General features: G+C 40.5%; 1 protein-coding gene across 1 annotated transcript in view; it reads left to right on the top strand.

Annotated features, from left to right (window-relative positions):
• LOC118321494 (1-phosphatidylinositol 4,5-bisphosphate phosphodiesterase gamma-1-like) overlaps positions 1-20,344 on the top strand; it is a 29,788-nt gene extending 9,444 nt beyond the window's left edge. Inside the window, exons 2-31 of the mRNA XM_035652829.1 lie at positions 2,023-2,172; positions 3,442-3,535; positions 5,577-5,624; positions 7,644-7,728; positions 8,015-8,095; positions 9,178-9,212; positions 10,251-10,323; positions 10,406-10,501; positions 10,606-10,724; positions 11,459-11,544; positions 11,748-11,868; positions 12,003-12,171; positions 12,723-12,842; positions 12,943-13,050; positions 13,132-13,316; positions 14,111-14,311; positions 14,414-14,533; positions 14,652-14,835; positions 15,071-15,148; positions 15,627-15,730; positions 15,817-15,913; positions 16,007-16,073; positions 16,822-16,988; positions 17,174-17,270; positions 17,354-17,578; positions 18,439-18,584; positions 18,676-18,790; positions 18,899-19,060; positions 19,701-19,789; positions 20,190-20,344. Of these exons, the coding sequence (XP_035508722.1) occupies positions 2,023-2,172; positions 3,442-3,535; positions 5,577-5,624; positions 7,644-7,728; positions 8,015-8,095; positions 9,178-9,212; positions 10,251-10,323; positions 10,406-10,501; positions 10,606-10,724; positions 11,459-11,544; positions 11,748-11,868; positions 12,003-12,171; positions 12,723-12,842; positions 12,943-13,050; positions 13,132-13,316; positions 14,111-14,311; positions 14,414-14,533; positions 14,652-14,835; positions 15,071-15,148; positions 15,627-15,730; positions 15,817-15,913; positions 16,007-16,073; positions 16,822-16,988; positions 17,174-17,270; positions 17,354-17,578; positions 18,439-18,584; positions 18,676-18,790; positions 18,899-19,060; positions 19,701-19,789; positions 20,190-20,318 (3,551 nt within the window). The 3' untranslated portion in view covers positions 20,319-20,344. The remainder of the gene's footprint in view (positions 1-2,022; positions 2,173-3,441; positions 3,536-5,576; positions 5,625-7,643; positions 7,729-8,014; positions 8,096-9,177; positions 9,213-10,250; positions 10,324-10,405; positions 10,502-10,605; positions 10,725-11,458; positions 11,545-11,747; positions 11,869-12,002; positions 12,172-12,722; positions 12,843-12,942; positions 13,051-13,131; positions 13,317-14,110; positions 14,312-14,413; positions 14,534-14,651; positions 14,836-15,070; positions 15,149-15,626; positions 15,731-15,816; positions 15,914-16,006; positions 16,074-16,821; positions 16,989-17,173; positions 17,271-17,353; positions 17,579-18,438; positions 18,585-18,675; positions 18,791-18,898; positions 19,061-19,700; positions 19,790-20,189) is intronic.
• Positions 20,345-21,870: the final 1,526 nt, after the last annotated feature.

The following is a 21,870-nucleotide window of genomic DNA, read 5'->3' as shown; positions in this document are numbered from 1 at the left end:
GTGTGTGTGCGCGCGCGCGTGCTATAGTAGGCCTGTGTTTGAATGCCAGAGCATCTATGAGTGTATGTTTATGTGTGTTTGCACAAGACATCTGCTATGTCAATAAGCCGGCGGGGTTTTCTTTGTGGGTGTGTCGACTGCTGCAAGTGTCAAAGTAAGAGTCCAGAGTTTACATCATCCACTGTGGTCAGTTCGCCTTGACTGCGTCGCTCTGTTAACCCCTCTGCTGCAACATGTGAGCGTTTAACAACTGTTCATTTATGCACAGATTGTTTATTAGATGTAGAAATAAGTGGACAAAACCTGCCACAAGTGTAGATTTTAGAGGTCCAGTGTGTAACATTTAGGAGGATCTATTGTTAGAAAAGTAATATTGGAATATAAAAGGATGTTTTCATTAGTGTATAATCCCCTGAAAATAAGAATCAATGTGTTTTCATTACCTTACAATGAGCTGTTTTTGTCTACAGTCACCTTCCACGCAGTCCGCCATTGACAAACCAAACGCTGGCTTTCTTGCACATTTTGCAGCCACTGTAGTTTTCTCTTGAACACCTCACAGCCCGGTCTCATTCCCAGGTTGTCCAATACAGACGCGAGCGGTGTTCAGTTAGGTGCAATCTGGAACTTAACCGCTACATGTCATTAAATCCTCCACACTGTTAACCCTCAGTAAGAAGAAAACCAAAATGATGCTGAGTTTTTGATGGAAATACTTGTGTTAAAGGACCACTGTGTGTATGATTTAGTGCCATCTACCGCTCCGCTTCCAAGAACTGGGCTACTGTAGAAACATGGCAGTTCAACAAAGTTGACCTCTGTAGATTAAAACAGCTCATTCTAACAAAACCATTTTTATTATTTTCAGGTGATTAAACAAACCTATAAACTAATGAGTTACGCACAATTAATGACTGAAGTCTAATATAATCTATAATAATTTAATACTTGTAAACCTAATAAATCGGAGAAATATCCCTGAACAAACTTTAACATCTCCTAATCATCCTGTAATCTGTATATTTGATATATACTTGTATAATAATTGCAGTTCCTTACTATCTGATTTCTATCATTTCCCTCAAATTGCAGCTGTTTTTGTACCATTTGGATGGTTTCCACCAACGAAAAGTTAGGCTGTCAGAGAGTTTATAAATCAGCCTTCTTCTCCTCGAGGTGACACTGCCAGAATTCAGTGAGCTCGGATGACTGATGACTGACAAAAACAAATATGTATAGGGGCTACTTTTATGACGGCTGGGTGGGTTCTGGGCTCTGATCGGACCACTTTTTCGAGTACAATCAGGCAAAACCGTTTCCATTTGTACTTGTGTGTTTAGTGCTGATTAGCAAATGTTAAAGTAAGATTATGAGCACAGTAAACAGCATTGTTATTGTGCCCGGTTCGCATTTAGCATAGCCACGAGCATATCCGTAGACTCTTCCAGAAGTACAGAAGAGTGTTTGAGGATTCTGGAAATACCTTTAAAACTGTGGTACATGTTGTGGTGTTTTGAAGATTAAACATTTCTGTGACTTGAGTGTAATAAACATATATTTATTTATCTTTAATTAGTAAAACTAAGTCATTAAAACCCTAAATCATTAATGTAAGAACAGACTGAAGAGCTTAAGCAAACTTTTTAGGGCTTCAGTTCTTTTACCACTTAAACTGATTTATTCCAGCGGAGGTTTGAGGGAACTGTGAGCTTTAAGGTTTGGGTTTCTTTCTGTGTTTGTTTGGCTGCTGCTGTTAAAAACCTCTGCAGACTTTTGGAGCATCCTGCCACCGACAGCTGAAATGTTTGTGTTGTCTGTTATTTTGGACTCACACACACACTCACACACACATACACACACACACTGTACATTTGTTAAGCTCTCCGGCAGCAGATTTCTGTGTGTTTGGCAGGGAAACGAACAACGTGCCAAACTGTGATTTATGGTTGTGCATATTTGTCTTCATGCAACACTATCCTTCCTTCCTTCCTTCCTCCCTTCCTCCCTCCCTCCCTCCTCCAGTCGACATACGAGAGATTCGGGAGCTGCGGTTGGGGAAGGGCTCCCGTGATTTCGAGCGCTACCCTGAGGAGGCCCGGAAGCTGGACTCCACCCACTGCTTCATCGTGCTCTACGGGCTGGAGTTTCGCCTCAGGACGCTCAGTGTGGCTGGTCAGTGTGTATATACTCTGTGTGTGTGTGTCTGTCTAACAGTTAGTGGGGTTTTTTTTGGGAGATTTTCTCAACAACTCAACTCTGTAAAAGGTCACACACATTCCTATTTTATTTGGTCTAGTTCTGGATGACCAAAACAATGAGAAAAAAGATATTTGCAGTTTCAGGGTACATGACCATATTTAAGTTTTCTATTATTTTCTAGTTATTCTTAGAATAGAATAGAACAGTTTTTATTATTATGCAAACTGCAACACTATAAACTGACATAAAATATAAGTATTTCAGTATTCAAGGAGTTATTTGAACACATTGCACAAGAAACAAATGACTTACAGCAGTTCACAGGGAAAATTAAAAAACGTGCTGATTTTAAATCAACCTTTTTTTACTTTCGTCTCACTTTCTCAGAACATATTTCCACTAAGAAAAGGGTTTTTTATGGGATTACAGCCATTTCTGATATCTGTAATTAATTTTTCTGACAACTTTTGACTTTTACCCTGCTACAGTTTTACACACACATTTGTGCTTTCTACTCTTTACATTTTACTTTCACGATTACTAATTTTAATTTTTTTGCATCATTGCACGCCTTCCCAACATCTAGACCGGTGCATATCACGCACAACAGACGTTACAACAGACGTTACAGAGTTTATTTCAGAGCCTCTATTTTTTAGAACCTGTTTACTTTTGTCACCTCTGATTGTCGCATCTCTCAAATGATATGTTTTTCTTTGTAGAAAGTATTTTTTATTGACTCTCACCTAAAAAGATGCTTTTTAAATGTTTATTGAAAGAGCAAATTTGATTTATTTCACCCTGGGTCTAATGTCTCAGTAATTATTAACATTGTAGTATTTGAACACAGTAACATCACTGTTCTGGGTCAAGAAAAACAAGCAGTCATAAAATCAATTAGACCCACATTGTCCATCCACAGTTTGCAGACTGTGTGGTTTCAATTTAACCTACAGTGTTTTCCTGTGAAATGAGGGATTTATACTGTTATTTCAGGAGCATTGTTGGTTGGTTTTACCTCCAAATTGTGTTTTATGATCTGGATAAACTGTTTCATTTCCAACTTTTCTGATGGAATTTGATGTTTCTGTGTTTCCAGATCTCATTTATTACTTTAATGAGTTCAGTGAAATCATAAAACAACAAAAATAAGACCTAATATCCAAAAAAGGCATTAATTTTAGCTGATTGTTCCTTTAAACTTCTGAAACCAGTGTCTTGTGTTTCTTTGTGTGTTTGCAGCCTTCAGTGAGGAGGAGGTCAACATGTGGATCACTGGTCTCAACTGGCTGATGACTGACACTCAGAGAGCGCCCGCACCGCAGCAGATAGACAGGTATGTATGGATGAGAGAGAGAGTGGGTAAGACTTTATAATGAGGGTACGAATCGTATAGTTAATTAATCCTCTACTAATGCCTGACTCATGATGTATCATGAATTCCTGTTGCTTACCAGTATAATTAGTTCACACTTAATGGATCATCGGTTAAGGACTGAATACATAAAAAGACATGAAGTTCATATTTCTGTGAGAATAGACCAACTGGTATTTGTGAAACAAAAACATATGTTTTTAAGTCATAGTGACGTGTTGGTGGTGAGAAGTGTTGGGTAGTAGTAAATATATTACTTTCCCCAGTAACTAGTAGTGAAACTAATTACTGATACATTTCAGTACAAATACCACGTCAAAAATAATTAGTTTCAACCTTACTTTTGTTGTCACCTCCGACTGATTTGAACAATCCAATCACATCCTTTCAGGATTCAGTTTGTGGAGGAAACTAGTTTTCACATTATTCAGTATATTCACATTACTTTGATTTTAACAAACAAAACTGGATTTTTATCATCGTATGTCGTAATTTTGGGGAGAAAGGACACAATTACCAATTTGTGGGGAGTAGCTGACAAGTAATATAACTAGTAGTGTAACTAATTACTGTTGGTAGGGAGTAATAAGTAAATTAATAAAGAATAATGTAATAAATTATAAATTTGAGTAACTAGACAACTAACTAACACTGGTGGTGAGCAACAGAAAATCGTGATTCATCCTGCTTTAATTAATGCACTGAATCATCATGAGTCATGTATTAATAAAGCATTCTAAATCAATATTATAGTGCTATCTGAAACTTGACTTCCTTAAAGTCTCCAGTAGATCAACTTATGGAGACTTTGTCAGCACTGAAAACACTTGACATGGAGCTCTCATTTTATTATGTCAGAAAGGTGGTGATTAGTTTTATCATTAACATGGATCACTGGAATATTTGTGTTTGTAAAGCCGATCGCTGCGTCCTTGGTGTGAGTGATAAAGTGATATCTGCTCACATCAAAAGACGCAGCGACCTGCACGGGAAAGGGAGGTGCTGGTTGGAGGACAGGACAAATATTTGTTTTGGGATGAAAATATTTACTCCAGATGAATGTGCGGAGGACGCTGTGGCTCCTGCAGTGCGAGCCGGAGGACAGAGAGAGGCTGTGAGGATGTGCAGGGGAGTTTTGTTCATGTGAGCCGTATATGTTTGGAAAATGGTCGGAGGAAATGAAATTGCTAATTTTGTCTGTTTATGACAGTTGTGTAAACTGTTTGGGGAGTAGATTCAGAGTGTGTGTTTGACATGGACAGTTCAAACTCTCTCTCTACCTACAACTTGTTGCTTAAAGTGCCAAGTGTATGGAAATATCAACTGTAATCATACTACAGATGTTGTGCCTCGTACATTTTGTGGATATATTTATGGAAGCTTCAAGCCTGTAGGTTGAACATCATAATTATATCTCTGACTGTTTATCCCACTGTCAAACCTCTCTGCCCACAGAGGAAGTAAACTAACTGGTGCTACCTTTACTCATTATTTTCACAACAGATTTCCTTTAAGAAAAAGGGTTTTTATGTGATTATAACCGTAGTTTCGTCTACATTTTCAAAATAAACTCATAACTTTATTTTTAATGCATTTGAGGGGAGTTATCGATTTTTATATTATATATTTTTTGCATCATTGCTCGCCTTCCTAACCTCAAGACTGTAGGAAAAATAAAAAAAGCCTATATCTCAGCATTTGGTTCTGTAAAGAAGAATGTAAATGTAGTAAATTGTGGCCAGGTTTCAGGTACAATAAAACACTGCATTTGTCCAAAAAGTCTGTATGATTGTTAAAAATGATTAAAAAATTACATTATACAGACAGGAAATTGTATAAAACGTCACCTAAACAGGAAATAATCTGCTCAAAATTCATCCAAATCACTTGTTTTACAGAAATTTGGCCACCGTAGTTTCTCCCTGGTGCTTGGAAGGGGAGGTTGAAGCGAGACTTTTATTCTTGTAACAAATGTTTTCTTCCTGCATCCCTTCCTCACTAGGTGGCTGAGGAAACAGTTTGAAGTCATGGACAGGAGCCACGAGGGCAGGTGGGTGACTCACCACAAACACGTCAACACCCAATCGTAGCTTTTACAGCGGCCTGGGATGGATGCTTATCAGCCGGTCTGTCGCAGCAGGTGGAACGTGGAGGTGAAACCAGACCCAGATGTCATCAAAGAGAGCGGTGCACCCCCACCGTCGGGGATCTGCCCTGACCTTTAACCTCCACACGCATCCACTACCCGAGAGTCCACGTTATCGCTCACACATTCTCTCCGTCGTATTCTCTCTCGCTCTCATTAATGCGTCCAGTGCTTGTGTTTGGGTGGAAGCCGCTCCAGGACAAACAGCCTGCCACCGCCTGATAAGCTGCGGGAAGTGATGCGTTGGGCTGGGAGAGGGCAACTTCCTGTCTCCTGTGAAAATAGTAACAGTAACAGTAACAGTAGCTAGACAGAGGGAAGTGGGTGGAGAGAGGAATCAGACCTGGCAGTGACGGTGGTCATTGACCTCAAAAGATCCGCCCTGCCTCGGAGCACTGACCTGGATTTTCTCTTTCTCTACCTGCTCCTCTGGCTTCCTTCCTCGCTCCGATACCGACGGCTGATGGTTGCATGTGTTTTGTTAATCAGTGAAAGTGATAATCCATGTGCTGTTTGTCCTAGAAAAAAACAGGTGTAGAGGTAAAGATATTAGCAAATCCACAGAAGCAACAAACTTCTGTGCAAACACACACTTTTATTGATGACGATAACGATTTATAGCTGTTATATTACCTATTGTTCATCAGCAGATAGTTTCCTCACTTGTCATTAGATTATAGATGTTCGCATTTCCATTTTTTTGGAGCATTTCCAGTCATGCTTAAAGCTGCAGTGAGTCACACAGTGTCAAACTTCTTGGAATTTAAGCCCATGTTGTTTAGAAAGACGTTTCAGCATATTGCTTCAGACATCACAACTATCACAGAAATGAAATGAAGCCACGGTTTGGGACATTTCTTTCTTTCCGCCATGACTCCTGGTTGTTGCAAGTTTCCAGCTGTGTATATGCGTGACTTTTGTCACGTATTCTCAATGCCGGCAATATAATTAATAAGGGCGTAGAATTCTGATGGGTGAAACGATTCCCATCCCTACCTCCAGCGCTCCAGGTCCCAGGATAGAGCACAGCAGGTTCCAGAGGCAGCTGCGGAGCGGGATGAGAGGATGGTCCAGGAAAGAAGCAGTAGAGATTTCTCCAGGAGCAGTGCAGCGTATTATTGGACTGTCACACCAACCTCTAATAGCACGGAAAAGGAAATGCTTCGTGCCAGTGAAAGCCACACGGCTAGTAGCCAACATTACACACCCACCAGCTACCCTGCTAAAGTTACTCCTCGCTGTTTGTCATCATGCCTCTTTTGCCACTTGCAAGTGCAATCATTGACACAGTGTTAAAGGCTACTTATCTGTCAGATATTACACATACAGGCTAACATGGACGAGAACGTGCTCAGAAAACTATGGAAATTTGAATATTTCCAACTCCATGTGCTGTTGAAGATTGTGGGATATGAAAAAGTAGTTTGGTGTGCTGGTATGATTATTAAAATGAATGAACAATCCTTCTTTTAGCAATGAAACTATATATTTGTGAGGCATTTTACGTCTTCAGGTGGAACTGTAGGGAAGTCAGAAATTATTGAAATAGACTAACACAGACTACTATACAATAACTAAAGAAGAGAACAATGCCAGCCTTGTATAGTAAAAGTGTATATATATGTACGCAGCCTTTACCTCTATGTCCTCAAGGACACGTCAGCTTCACGCCATTCCTTCTGAGCCTAAACAATGAAAACTTTACATACAGGAATCCTCCCTCTCAGCCTGGAAATGTCACTCGCTCTTTAAACCAAACAGCGCCATCTCCTGGTGAAAGCTCACTTTATATCTCTGGGTCTTTTATGAGAGGATCTCTAACTATTGTGTGTTTTTTAGGATTATCCAGTAAACCTCAGTGTGTAGAGATGGACTGAGATTTTATGACTCTAATGTACACTTCCTCTCTTGTGTCTTTGTCAGCATCACAGTGAAGGATGTGAAAGCTCTGCTGCCTCAGGTCAACTACAGAGTCCCCAACATGCGCTTTCTCAAAGACAAACTACAGGTCAGAGCAGAATATAAAGTTCATATGTCTGTTCAGTTTACTTTAATGTCTCTTTGAATGTCCCCTCCTGAGTGTTCTGACTGTTTTAAAGCTGTAATATGTAACATTTCTGTAGATAATCTGACTTTGGGGTGCTGGATTTTCCTCCAGGATGCAAAATGTTGGAGAGGAGGAGAAGCTACTTCATAGTGTCATCAAACCATGTTCTTTTGTTCCTGTTTTGATGTGAGAGAGCGGCAGCAGTTACATATTGTGTGTTTAACTCACATCCTCCCTGCTCACACAGGAGGTGGAGGCCAGGAGCGATCTGTCATACCCCAACTTCGCACAGCTCTACAGAACGCTGATGTTCGACACACAGAAGAGTGTGAGTGTCAGTTTTGGGTTTGCACACAAACACACACACTCAGAGTCAGCACAGTCGTGGATGAAGTACTCAAATCCTCACATCCATAAAAGTAGTTATATTACAATGGAAGAATACAAGTAAGTTAAGCTTTCAGATTTTCCAGGTATTTAATGAAGGAATAAAGGTATATATGTTAGAATTATTGCAAGTTTTAGTTCCTTAATTACAAATCACATACACTTTACATTTGCTTACCATTTCCAAACTCAACAATTTATTTCCATTTGCCATTAAAATCAAGTGACAGACTAGATATTTGTTAGTCTTCTGGTTGAACTATCAAGGCTGCATTCATTTCTGTCAAAGTTGCATTTTCTCTACAGAATAAAGCAATTAAACTGCGTTAAGAAGCTGCGATAATGAAGCGTAGACTTGATGTTCACTGCTGTTTCAAGAGTCTGCTAATATTATTATTATCTCAGCATTTTGTTCCTTTCTGGGAAGAAATGAAAATGTTATGCGGTTAGATTATTATTTAAAATCTAAACTTTGAAGACTTGAACACACACTATATTCACAGAGCCTTCACTCTCATAAACAGCCTCATCCTGCATTAGAGAAGTTTAAACAACCAAAGAGCTGATAGAACAATGAGAAAAAAACACTGAATTTGTCAAAAAAGAAGCCTAGTAATTGTATATGATTGGTAGAATTTAAAATACATAATACAAAGAATTGTATGAAAAAATCCTGAAAGTATCAGGAAATCTTATGTTGTTTTACACACACTTCCTGCATTTATTATGTTAACTATTTGTTAACTCTAACTTTAAAAATCGTTTTCAGAAATGTCTTTAAAGAGAAAAGATTTCTACAACACAACCCGTCACATCAGCCATCAGATATCATTTCACTCTGAAATGTAGCTGAGGAAGTCTCCCACTGTAGAACAGTAACATCAAGTGAATTTTGGGTGGAATAATGGATAATGTATTTGAGTACTTCTGCACTCGTACCACGCTCACTTTGTCCTTTACTGTTTATGCTCCACCTGGCTCCCTCCCACCTCTGTCACCTGGTTCCTCCCCTTCTGTTCCCAGATTATTGAGCAGCTGGAGCTCTCCTTCCCTCTGCGGTGAGTCCCTGCACCTTCACCTTAACCTCCTCCTCTCCCTCAGTGTCCACTCCCTTGTCCTCACGTCCCTTCCTTCTGCCTGTCCAGTTTCTCTTTAAAAACACTCTTATCAGTGTTCCAAGGTTTTCAGGAAAGTGAAACATTTTCCATGTGTTGTTGCCACTTCAATGGTACTTCAGTGTTTTTTTTTCGTGGCTCTATGGATGTGAAACCTTTTTTTAACGTTATGGAACATTAACCTGAAAAATGGCATAATGAGAATTGGCACTGGTAGAGTAATGAGGTTGGTTTCCAGACAGACATTTTTGTGTTAATGTATCATATCTCCTCTCTCATTTAGCTGAAGTTTTCTTTAAAGGGATAGTTCACCCCAAAATAAAAAAATACCCATATTCCCTCTTACTTGTTGTGCTATTTATGCATCAAGATCGTTTTGGTGTGAGTTGTTGAGCTCTCCAGTTTATTGGAACCAGGTGGCACTGGGCTTGTGGTGCTCAAAGTGCCAAAAAAAATACATTTGAAAACTCAACTGCAATCATAACCCAGTTACTAAAGATAATTCAGACCTTGATGTGAGCAGTTTCTTGTAGGAACTGTTTTCTTTCTACATATCACTGCACAGAAGGAAGCGTCATCTACTTGTGGATGAGAGGCTCGTGACAGTGCAGGATGTAAACATTAATGCCGTCCTCTCTGGCTGAACTGTAATGTTTCCTTCCTTGTGCACAGTGATACGGTTGTTGGGTGTAATACGGTAGGAAGAAAACAAGGTCACAAGGATTGTGGATTATCTTGAGTAACCAGGTCTTGATTTCTAGAAAGAGACATTGCTTGAGTATTTCAAATGTATTTTTTCGCCGTTTTGAGCACCACTAGAAGAGTGCGATCTGGTTCTATTAAACTGGAGAGAAGGCCGACATCTCCAAAGCTCAACAACTCACACCAGAACAATCTCGATGTTTTTTTGATTTTGGGGGAATCTGTCCCTTTAACTTTCACTCCTCTATTGTCTGACATCTTGACAATCGTTGTTTGTAGGAATGTTGACAGACCAGAGCTTTGTCAGATCTCCCTCTACGACTTCCAGAAATTTTTACAGATGGACCAGAAGGTACCGAACAAACACAACATGCGCTAACACAACACAGAGAATGCTTTCTTTCTGCTTTGTGCTCACTTCTCTATCGTCTCAGGACTCCTGGGCATCAGATCTGAGTCGTGTCAGAGAGTTCCTCATGGGGTACATGAGGGGTGGACCGCAGCCTGAGCCCATGCTGCAACTTGACGAGGTGAAACCTGATAAAGACACACAAATGTGCACAAAACTTTAAATAAACTGTGTCGATTTCTTCCTACCATCTGACCATCTGATCGTATTTCTTTATGTTTCTAGTTCCTGACATTCCTATTCTCTAAAGAGAATTCCATATATGATCCTCGACTTTCGACTGTTGTTCCTGATGACATGAAAAGGCCGCTGTCTCAGTATTGGATCTCCTCTTCACACAACACGTAGGTCTCAACACTTGTGTCTCAGATGCTCCTGAATATTCATATTTTAGACCCCCGTAAAGACACATGTAAAGAGTTGGTCTCAGAAATCCTCATACTGTGTAAGAAGATTGTGTTATTGTATTGAAAGGAGCTTTAGGGAATTCATTGTAGTTGGTGATTTGAAGGTCCAGTGTTGTTTTTTTTTAGGAGGATCTACTGGCAGGAATAAATATAATACTTATAGGTATGTTTCCTTTAGTGTAAAATAACCTTTAAACAAGAATTGTTGTGTTTTCGTTACCTTAGAATGAGACATTTTGATTTACAGTGAGCCCTTTTCCACAGAGCCCACCATGTTTCTACAGTAGCCCAGAATGGACAAACCAAACACTGACTCTCCATAGGGCCATTTCTGTCTTTGAACTAAGCTAAACATGTCACGTTTATATTGAATGAAATGCAGAAATAATTAGCTGACTTATCAGTAAGTAGATCAACAGAAAATCTGACTGAATCAACTAATCGTTTTAAGCCATAAATCAAATAAAAATGATAAATATTCTGATTCCAGCTTTTCAAATGTGAGGATTTGTTGCTTTTCTCTGTTTTTATATCATTGTAAATGTGAAGAGGTTTATCAGTGCTAGACCATTTTGTTATGGCAGCTCTTGAATGCACATAACTCTACCTCTCAGTAGTAAGGCAGAAAATAATCAAATTTATGAACCTTTCCATGTTTTTGTTTTCCTCAGCTACCTGACAGGTGACCAGTTTTCCAGTGAATCCTCTCTAGAAGCCTACGCCCGCTGCCTGAGGATGGGCTGCCGCTGCATTGAACGTAAGAGTCTCCAACTTTTGATTTTAACTCACATTAAATGGCTTTAAGCAATCCACTGGGCCACTGTGAAGTTGAGCTGTTACTCCTTTAAATACTGCTCACATATGGAATGGCAGTGTTGTTTTGTGTTCAGATTTCTGTTGTTCTAGTCTTTTCTGGATTCAGTGAGGGTTTATACATAAATCTGTGTTTCCTGATCTTAGTGGACTGCTGGGACGGACCTGACGACCTGCCGATCATCTACCACGGCCACACTTTAACCTCCAAAATCAAATTCCTGGATGTGCTGCACACCATCAAAGAACACGCCTTCGTCACATCTGAGTAAGTGGTAATCACCCCTGTTGAGTTGGTTTTAGCTGCCACAATATACGTCACCTGTCTCCAGATCAGCCAGTAGCGAAATTCAATTGCAGTAGCCGGGTTTTAAGCAGTAGAGGGTTGTTGTGTTTGTGCAGGTTTCCTGTGATCTTGTCCATCGAGGACCACTGCAGTGTGGTCCAACAGAGGAACATGGCCACACACTTTAAGAAGGTGTTTGGAGATCTGCTGCTCACCAAGCCAGTCGACAACAACGCAGAGGAGCTTCCCTCACCCCACCAGCTCCGCAGGAAGATCCTCATCAAGGTACACAGACAAACACACACCTACGTTGCATATCAAATCAGAGAGTGCATCCCTCAAAGTCAGCAGTATAATAACTTTTAGTCATTCCAGATTTTGGTTCAAGTAGGTCCTCGGTCACTGTGTGTTTCACTGTCCCTCTCTTGGTGTCAGTTTCAGGCCTGTTGCATCACTTATGACTGTGGGTAGATGTTGTGAAAAGTGAATCTGTTACAACTGTAACCACCTGTAAGTTTGAGAGAAGAAGTTCAAGCTTGTCGTAGGTTTCAGGCCAATTTAAGAACTGAATTAGGCCCTTGTGTAGTTTGTCTGTAAGGTGGCCTACAACCAAACATCACTCACAAGACTCAAGTTGAAGTTACAACATCCTTGAGAAAAGGATCCCTGACCTCCATTAAAACTCGGGGGATGAGACAGATTGTCCAAAGTGGTGTTAACTTTTTGGACCTGTCACAAGTCCAAACATAATATACACATGCAGTAAAATGCTCCCACGTTGTCTTACTGATCACAAAGCCAAACTGTGTCTTATGTTTTTACCATTTTTGTCGCAGCACAAGAAACTGGTGGAAGGCACGCTTTATGAAGAAGTGTCATCAGCCAGTTACTCTGAAAACGACATCAGCAACTCTCTGAAGAACGGCATCCTTTACCTCGAGGATCCCATCGACCACGTGCGTGTGTCCAAGTGCTTCAGTGCCAGCGGCTATGCATAAAACACAACACGTGTGTTATACAGCATTATTGATATGTATTTTTTTGTGTGACATGCAGACGTGGACTCCACACTATTTTGTCCTGACCAGTAATAAGATTTACTACTCAGAGGAGACGTCTCACTACCAGACAGCTGATGAAGAGGAGGACGATGAAGGAAAAGAGGTAGGGAGATGATGATGATGATTATGAGAGCTATTGATGATGATGCAGTCAGGTTCCTCACTCTTTCCTGTAATTCCTCAGGAGTGTAACAACAACGAGCAGCACTGTGCAGAGCGCTGGTTCCACGGGAAGCTTGGTGGAGGTCGCGATGGTCGGCAGGTGGCTGAGAAGCTCCTGCAGGAGTACTGCGAGGGCGGGGCCAAAGACGGCACCTTCCTGGTCCGGGAGAGCGAGACGTTTGTGGGCGACTACACCCTCTCGTTCTGGTCGGTAACACCAAACAGGACATGAGCTTCCTCTCTTTGTCTTCTTTCTATTTGGTCTTTTTTTTCCGTGGAGAAAAGTTAAAGGGAATGTAGAAACACATTTATAAGACAGTCGTGAGTTGAGGAACAAAATGTGATCATAGCTGCAAACAGCAGTACAGCAACCAAAGATTTGCCAATATTGTAAATTTCAATATAAAGAGAGTCATCCACTACATCCGTCTCTGGTCTGGCAAATTATTTTACCAGTGAATCAGCAGATAAATATTATGTTTGACAAAAATATTCTTGAAGCTTTTATCTTGTGGCCTTTACTCAGCGGACACAGTTTCTCAGTTGTCATTAAGATAGTTTACTGTTAACATGTGATATAATTAGGGAGTTTGAGTCACAGAACAAGGCCACAAGATGTGACTGAAATGTCCAGAAACGAGTTGGATCTTACGTTAAACGGGGTGTTTGTGTGGTCTTAAATATGACAGCTCTTAAAAATTAAGTGGATTAATTAAATTAATGTTACTTGTATAAAGTTGCAAAGTCTCGTTTTTAAATGTGTTTTTGGGGGCAAAATAAAACAATACCAATTTTCTTTCACATGCTTTGCACTTTTTGTCAGTATGGACATAAAGAATGAACCTTGAGAAGTACAGCAGCATGAGGAATTTTGTATGACAATGTGGGTGAAATTTGAACAAATTATATAAAGTTTTGAAAGTGTCAATTAGTTCACGTCTCCAGCCTGAGTTGTATGACAAGATCAACGTACAAACTCTCTCCTGTTCCTTCTCCTTTAGGCGGTCTGGTCGAGTCCAGCACTGCCGGATCCATTCACGTCAGGAGTCTGGCTCCACTCGCTTCTACCTGACCGACAACCTGGTGTTTGACACCCTCTACCGCCTCATCTGCCACTACAGAGACACGCCTCTGCGCTGCAACGAGTTCGAGATGAGGCTGGGCAGCCCTGTACCTCAGCCCAATGCACACGAGAGCAGAGAGTGAGCGAATAATGTCTGCAAAGGTGTCATAGGTCTTTTTGATTTGTGTGAAAAGTTGAACAGGTGATATGTTTGTTTTAAAAAAAGTTGTCTGTTTTCCAGGTGGTACCACTCCAGTCTGTCCCGCGTTCAGGCTGAACACATGCTGATGCGAGTTCCCAGAGACGGAGCTTTCTTGGTGCGAAAACGCAGCGAACACAACTCCTACGCCATCTCCTTCAGGTAGAAGAACAACACTGACGGATGATCATCGGTTTTCTTCTCAATATGAACATTTTAAAACCACCAAAATGATCTTCTCTCTCCTCCCTTCCCTCTGTCTGTGTCCATCTGTCTGTAGGGCGGAGGGAAAGATCAAACACTGTCGTATCCAGCAGGAAGGCCGTCTCTTCATGTTGGGCAGCTCAGCAGAGTTTGAGAGTCTGGTGGACCTTGTGAGCTACTACGAGAAACATCCTCTGTATCGCAAGATGAGGCTCCGGTACCCCATCAATGAGGACACCTTGGACCGGATGGGCACCACGGTTAGCTCACTGTTTTAGTCTATTTAATAAGAATCACATCACTTTCCTCCCATACTGCCTAAAATGCAGTATCGGTGTGTGTATATATATATATATATTTTTTTTTTAAACCATGTTTAACCACGTTACATTAAATTATAACTTTAAGTAAAATAATGTGGGAAAAGCAAATGATTATGAATTTAATAGAAACATTAACTACAGAAGTAACCATTATCTGTTGATTATTTCTCAGGAGCTTGACTACGGGGCGCTGTATGAGGTCCGCACTCCTCATTTCTATGTGGAGGCCAATAAGATGCCCACAGCCCGGGTAAGTGAGAATGTTGGTACTTTGGACCTCCTGTTTAATCCTTGTATGATTATTTAATGATTGTCATATCTTATCACATTATTTAATAAATGATTAGCAGATGCAATTACCATTAAAGCTGATATGGGTACACTTTTCTATCATTATCAGCAGTTAAAATAAATACCAAGTAAACCTGTAGACAACAAACCAACCTGTAACAGCAGCACACGTACAGGAAGTTTTTGGTTTAATTGAACGTTTAATACTGAAGATATTTGAGAGATTTGTGTGCTTTTAGATTAGTTTAAAGAATAAATACAGAAAATTAGGAAAGATACATTAAAGGATAGGAAAAACAAAGAAAGAAGACAAAGAAAACATAAGAAAAACATTATTTGGATTATTGGAAGTGTGTGGAAATGGAGACTGGACTTTGGCTCCCCCCAGTGGTCGTATCTAAAAGTGACTGATGGTGTTTCTTGCTGCTGTGTTTCAGTGTACGGTCAAAGCTCTGTATGACTATCGAGCTCAGAGGGAAGACGAGCTCTGTTTCCCCAAACAGGCGCTCATCCTCAACGTGGACAAACAAGAGGGTGGCTGGTGAGTGTATCTCAGCGTACATGCGACCGTGTCCATTAACGCCACGTGACTCCCATTCACATCTCAAACCTGTGTGTCATCTTTAGGTGGCGAGGTGACTACGGAGGAAAGAAACAGCTGTGGTTTCCTGCAAACTACGTGGAGGAGGTTCCCAGTTCTCCCACCAGAGAGCTGGATGAAGCAGTGAGTTCTGAGTCTTACACGGAGGCAAACGTTCAGCTTGCTTTTCCCAATCATAATCAATCTCTTGTTTTCCTATTGTTATTGTTGTCTCAGTCCACAGAAAACAGTCCTCTTGGAACATTTCTCAAGGGCTTCATTGATGTACCCACCTGTCATGTAGGTGAGTCAGATAAACAAACAGAGGTGATAACTTTCATTTAGTTATATTCAGATGATTAGGGAGAGATGGATCAGATTTTAAGTGTGACTAGCCAATAATGGATCTGTCACCCAATTAAAAAGTAAGCAAATGAATGGAGACGTCTTTCCAAATCAGGGTTTCAACAGGTTAAATTCAAGAGCTTTTAAGACCTATTTTAGGGCCATATTGGTAAAGAAAAGGATATGAAGGAAAAAAAACATCGTTAACAACCTCCCACCCTACACGTACATAGTCTTAAATGTTTTTATGAACAATAAAACACTAAATTAAAACATGAGCTGGAGGATCTCTTGGCAGAAATGAATGTTATACATAACTGAGTTTTCATTAGTGTACAATCACCTGAAAATAACAATAGTTGTGTTTTCGTGGTCTACAAAAGAAGCAGATGCTCTTCTACGGAGGCATCCACATTGAATCTAGAAGGCACTAAAGATGGCACTAAATCCTACACAATGGACCTTAAATTCCATTGGTTTTATTTTGGGCCACATCTGTTTACCCCATTTATTAAAAATAACAATTCCTAGTAGAAGCTAATTTATTATATTCTATTAGTAGATCAACACAGTGTTTTGTTGTTACTCTTTATCCCTCAAACTGCCCAAAGGCTAACATGTAATTATCAATAGTCAAAAAGCGACTGCCTTCTCACACTTAACTCACTCTCTGCCTCGAACCTCTTCCTCCCATCATCTCTGTCCAGTGGTGCACAAGGATGGGAAGAACTCGCGGCCCTACGTGTGCACGATCCACTCCCAGCACCTGTCCTCGCACCCAGTCCAGACTCTGGATGTGGCAGCTGACACTCTGGAGGACCTAACCAGCTGGGTCAGCAAGATCAGAGAGGCTACGCAGAACGCTGATGCACGGGTCAGTACGAACTTCCATTCATCATAAAACTAAATAAAATAACAATAAAGATTTAATCATTCCAAATCCTAAAACGTCTTGAACTAATGGTAAAACTTTACCTTGTTTTCCCTTTTGTGACCATATTGCCGCTCACCAATGTCTAAAAGGAGTTTTATATTGTTGGCTTATCTCCATGGTAACAGATGCAGGAGGAGAAGCAAATGGAGAGGAGGAAGAAGATTGCAGTGGAGCTGTCTGAGCTAGTGGTCTACTGCAGACCTGTCCCCTTCAACGAGGACAGTAAGGATTCACTCTGCTCTCTCTTCTTCTCTTGTCTCATTGTAACAGTTTCTGTGTGTAACTTTCTTTGCTGCTGCTTCCAGAGATCGGGACGGAGAGGGCGTGTTACCGGGACATGTCCTCCTTCCCAGAGACAAAGGCAGAGAAGTTTGCAACTCGCGGCAGAGGGAAACGCTTCTTGCAGTACAACCGCCGTCAGCTTTCCAGAGTTTATCCCCGAGGACAGAGGCTGGACTCGTCCAACTACGACCCGCTGCCTATGTGGCTCTGTGGCTCCCAGCTGGTCGCACTCAATTTCCAGACCCCAGGTCGGTGTTCAAATACGCATTATGTGTATGTTTAGACGAGGTCAAAGCAAAGAGGTACACAAAGAAATTTGTAAGACACGTCTTTTCACACTGATTGTGAGCATAGAGTATTAAAGGTACAGAAGTTCATTCAGCAGCGAATTAGTTTTTCTTGCTTAAGACACAAATTCATGAAACTGAAAAAAGAGAAATAAATCAATAAAATAAGATACTATTAACAAGAAACACTAAATTATTAAACACAAAATTGTTGTAGTTCAATTTAACTGAAATCTAACTTCTTTGTGCAAGTTGTAATATTGAAATTTGCAATTAGCAGTGTTAGTTAAACAACTAAAATTAGTAAGTTACTAAAGACTCAGTAGCAATCTCTTTTTCATTGAACAACTTTTTCTACACATCTTTGTAACTTAAAAGATGCAATTAGTTGTATTAATTAAAAGCAGTGTAACATGCTCAGAGTACTTTTTGGTTGTAATGAGTTAGTTTTGCAGTTCAATTAATTAGTTATTCATTTGAGTTTACAAATAAGCAATCTGTTACCGTATTTCCCTGTTCTTCTTAACGCTTGGTGGGTAGCTGCGTTTTAGTGGATAGTATCTAATCCTACAGTTGTGTCAGTGTGTATGTGTAGCTCAGCTAGCGAGATGGCAGAGAGGAAAGCCTGTACATTGTGAAAGTATTCACATTACTTTGAGGACAGTTTATTTGTCAGAAACAGTTTAATTGTGGTAAAAGGAGCACCTAAATGCAACATTTGAGCCACATCCTATAAAAGGTTGCAGCAACAGGCTCCTAACACTGAGGGCGCCATCTATATGTGCATTGAATAAATATTAAATTAACTGTGTGTGTTGTAGATAAACCGATGCAGCTGAACCAGGCCCTGTTCATGCTCGGAGGTGGCAGCGGCTACGTTCCCCAGCCTGACATCATGAGAGACGACGCCTTTGACCCTTTTGACAAGGACACCTTACACGTGGAGCCAATCACCATCCAGTTACAGGTCAGCTGACGTCATAGAGAGAACAAAAAGAAAACTCCTGGGTGGATTCATTTTGATTCATTTTCATGTCCTTCCGCTCTTCCTGCTTTAGGTCCTGGGGGCCCGTCATCTGCCTAAAAATGGCCGCAGCATCGTCTGTCCCTTTGTGGAGGTGGAGATCTGTGCAGCTGATTATGACAGCTGTAAGTGCAAGACAGACGTTGTAGGTAAGACAGCTTCTGCCATCGCGCCACAGTGATGTGAAACCTCAACATTGTTCCCTGAGTGTGCTCACTGGCTGTGTACTAACGGTCTCTTTCTCCTGACCCTCCCAGCTGATAACGGTCTGAATCCTGTGTGGGTGCAGAAGCAGTTTGTGTTCGACATCCACAACCCCACCTTCTCCTTTCTACGCTTCACCGTCTACGAGGAGGACATGTTCAGTGATCCTAACTTCCTGGCTCAGGCGACCTACCCGGTCCGTCTGCTCCGAACAGGTGACTGTGGAATAAGTGACACTGATTTTAGATTAACTGCAAACCCAGTTTACATTAAATGCAAATGACATGGTTTTTTAAGAGTAAGTATTATCAAAAGCTCGAGCTGAGAAAACCAAATAATTAAAAGTGAAAATCACACTTAAAGGAAGGGGACACACACAGACTTCTGTGTCTTCATCTGAGTGGACGGAAGGAAAATATATGAATCAATAATATATTCACACAAGTTAACCTAGAATAGATGTACAATTGACCCTTTCTAAGTCCCGCCCCTTTTTGCTCTGTGTTCCAATAACAGTTGAGCAAACTTTGGTAAACTTTCTCCTTTCCTGCACTCAAAAAGATAAAAAGCAACATGTATACAGTCACATCTTAAGTTACCTTGCTAACTTACGTCAATCATCAGTTCGCTAACATTTCGCTAATATTAGCTAACCTAAGATGTGACTATATGTTGCTTTTATCCAAGTACAGGAAAGGAGAAAGCTGCGGAGGTTCTGGCTGAAGCTTGCACAGAGCAAGCAGGGGCGGGACTTAGGAAGGGTTAATTGTAAATTATTCTTGGCAATGTTTTGACAAAAAATATCTGTCTTTATTCTGTGTATTTATTCTGTTATTATATTTGTTGTGCCGTCAGGCTACAGGAGCGTCCCTCTAAAAAACAGCTACAGTGAAGAACTGGAGTTGTCTTCACTTCTGGTCCACATAGAGATCGTCAATGCAAAGGTGACGCTCTTTTTCTTTCTCTTGCTTTCAGCAACATGGATGACAAATACGTTGGATTTGTTCGTTTGTAAAACAAAACTATATGATATATAATTCTATTCAAAGTTAATAAATGATAATACCAAATCAGTGGTTCTCAACCAGGGGTCCCCAGAAAAATGTGGAATATTTAAAATTTGAATTTAATTAACGAAAAGCTAGTCAAATGAGAAAATATCTATTCTGTTCACAGGTTTCACACTCTAGACAGTTATGGAATAACTAAATATTATCTGATGGGGAAACCTGAGACTACATCTTTACCACTGTACTAAATCATAAACGCTCTACTCTTGGTCAACCTTTCATACGCACATCCGTACACAAGCTGTAACTTACACTTTTCTCCTCGTGGCTGCAGGAGGAAGACGATGAGAACCTGTACATGTCCATCCAGCGGCTGCGGGATCGAACCAGCGAACTGTCGAACCAGATTTCCCTCCTGGAGAGGTCGGGCTCGGGGGATCTCAGCTACCAGCAGAGTCTTTAGGAGCTCGGAGCGGCTCAGGACAGCTGGAGCGACAGCTTGGTGGGAGGCGTGCGAACCGCAGGCTGACTTGCATTATACACCACACACCACACACACACACACACACACACGCACAGACACACACAGCAGAGGAAAAAGATTTAGAGAGAAGAAGCATGGGTTTAATTGATTTGGTGTACTACCTATGGGTGTAACGGTATCCAGCAACAGTCTCACGGTTCAGGTATCCGTATCGGGTATGGGGGTCACGCGGTTTGGTACGGGTTTCGTTACAACTTTCTTGAATCAGAACACCGCATTGACGCTGCAAAAAATAACATAAAACCATCTCCTGTTATAAAAGTAAAAAAATAAAGTAGAATACAACTCAAAACCAAGAATGTATAAGGAGGGGTTCTCATTCTACAGGAGGAAACAAGACTACGACTTGAGGTAGTCAGGGTAGCGCAGTAGTCGTGTGACTGCCGCTGCACGAACCGTGACTCCGTACCGTGACGGTTCGGGACGAATACAAATACCGTTACACCCCTAGTAGATACCCCTTTAATTTTTTTATTAGTACTGAAACGATAAGTCGATGCAATAAAAATGTTGTTAATATGTCTTCTGGTTTTAGCCTCTCAATTTTGAGGATTTGCTGTTTTAAATCATTGTTAATGGAGTATTGTGGGGTTTTGGACTGTCGCACAAAACAAGCTGTGTGAAGATGAATCCATTAAATCCATCCAAATTAGTAATTCATAATGAAACTAATCATTAGCCCTATTTGCTATTTTTTCATGGGACTGCAACTAGCAATTATTTTCCAATAATCTTCTTAATTTTCTTCTTATTAATTGTTTGGACATTTTATCACATAGTCCAAATCCAAAATTTACTATCATAGAAAATATTCACATTTGAGAAGCTGGAATCAGTGAATTTCATGTCAATTGCCTAATCGATTAATATACTAATTCTTTTAGCTCTATTTTCTCTAATTAAAATTCTTTTTGCAAAAACTAGTATTTTATGTATGTATTCAATGTATACTTTATATGGTAGAATATTTTAGTTTTTAGTAGTAGTTATTTTTCATTACTTCAAATTGTAGAATCTCCAAGTTGCTCATTATTGATTTGATCTAAATTCCTATCTCTCCCCTGTTGCAGTTAACTTTAAACCACAAACAGGCATGGGATGATATATGAAAGCACGCACACACATATAAAACACTTCTCATACAAAGTAATTTTCTTTCTGCTTTTTCAGGCTGATGGAGAAGAAGAGGAGGGAGAAGCTGAGGCAGCAGGTGGCCGCAAAGCGCAGCTAATCTTCCCGTCCACCAGAGAGCGCTCAAGTCCAGCACAAACGGTGCCTGGCGCTCGCTGCCACCAGAGCTGTGCAGCGACAGCCTGAGGAGACAACAGGCTCTCAATCCATTTATAACTGGAAACAAAAAGCTGTTAAGTAACATGTTGTACTAACAGCAGAGGAAAAAAGTGACAGAAACATCTCATGGACTAAAAAATAAACCTCACAAAACTAAGCTATAAAAACAATCACGGACTGA

The sequence above is a fragment of the Morone saxatilis genome, unplaced genomic scaffold (assembly GCF_004916995.1).
Source record: "Morone saxatilis isolate NCDOM2014 unplaced genomic scaffold, NCSU_SB_2.0 Contig12, whole genome shotgun sequence".
NCBI lineage: Eukaryota > Metazoa > Chordata > Actinopteri > Moronidae > Morone > Morone saxatilis.
This window is presented reverse-complemented; position numbering and strand designations above follow the sequence as displayed.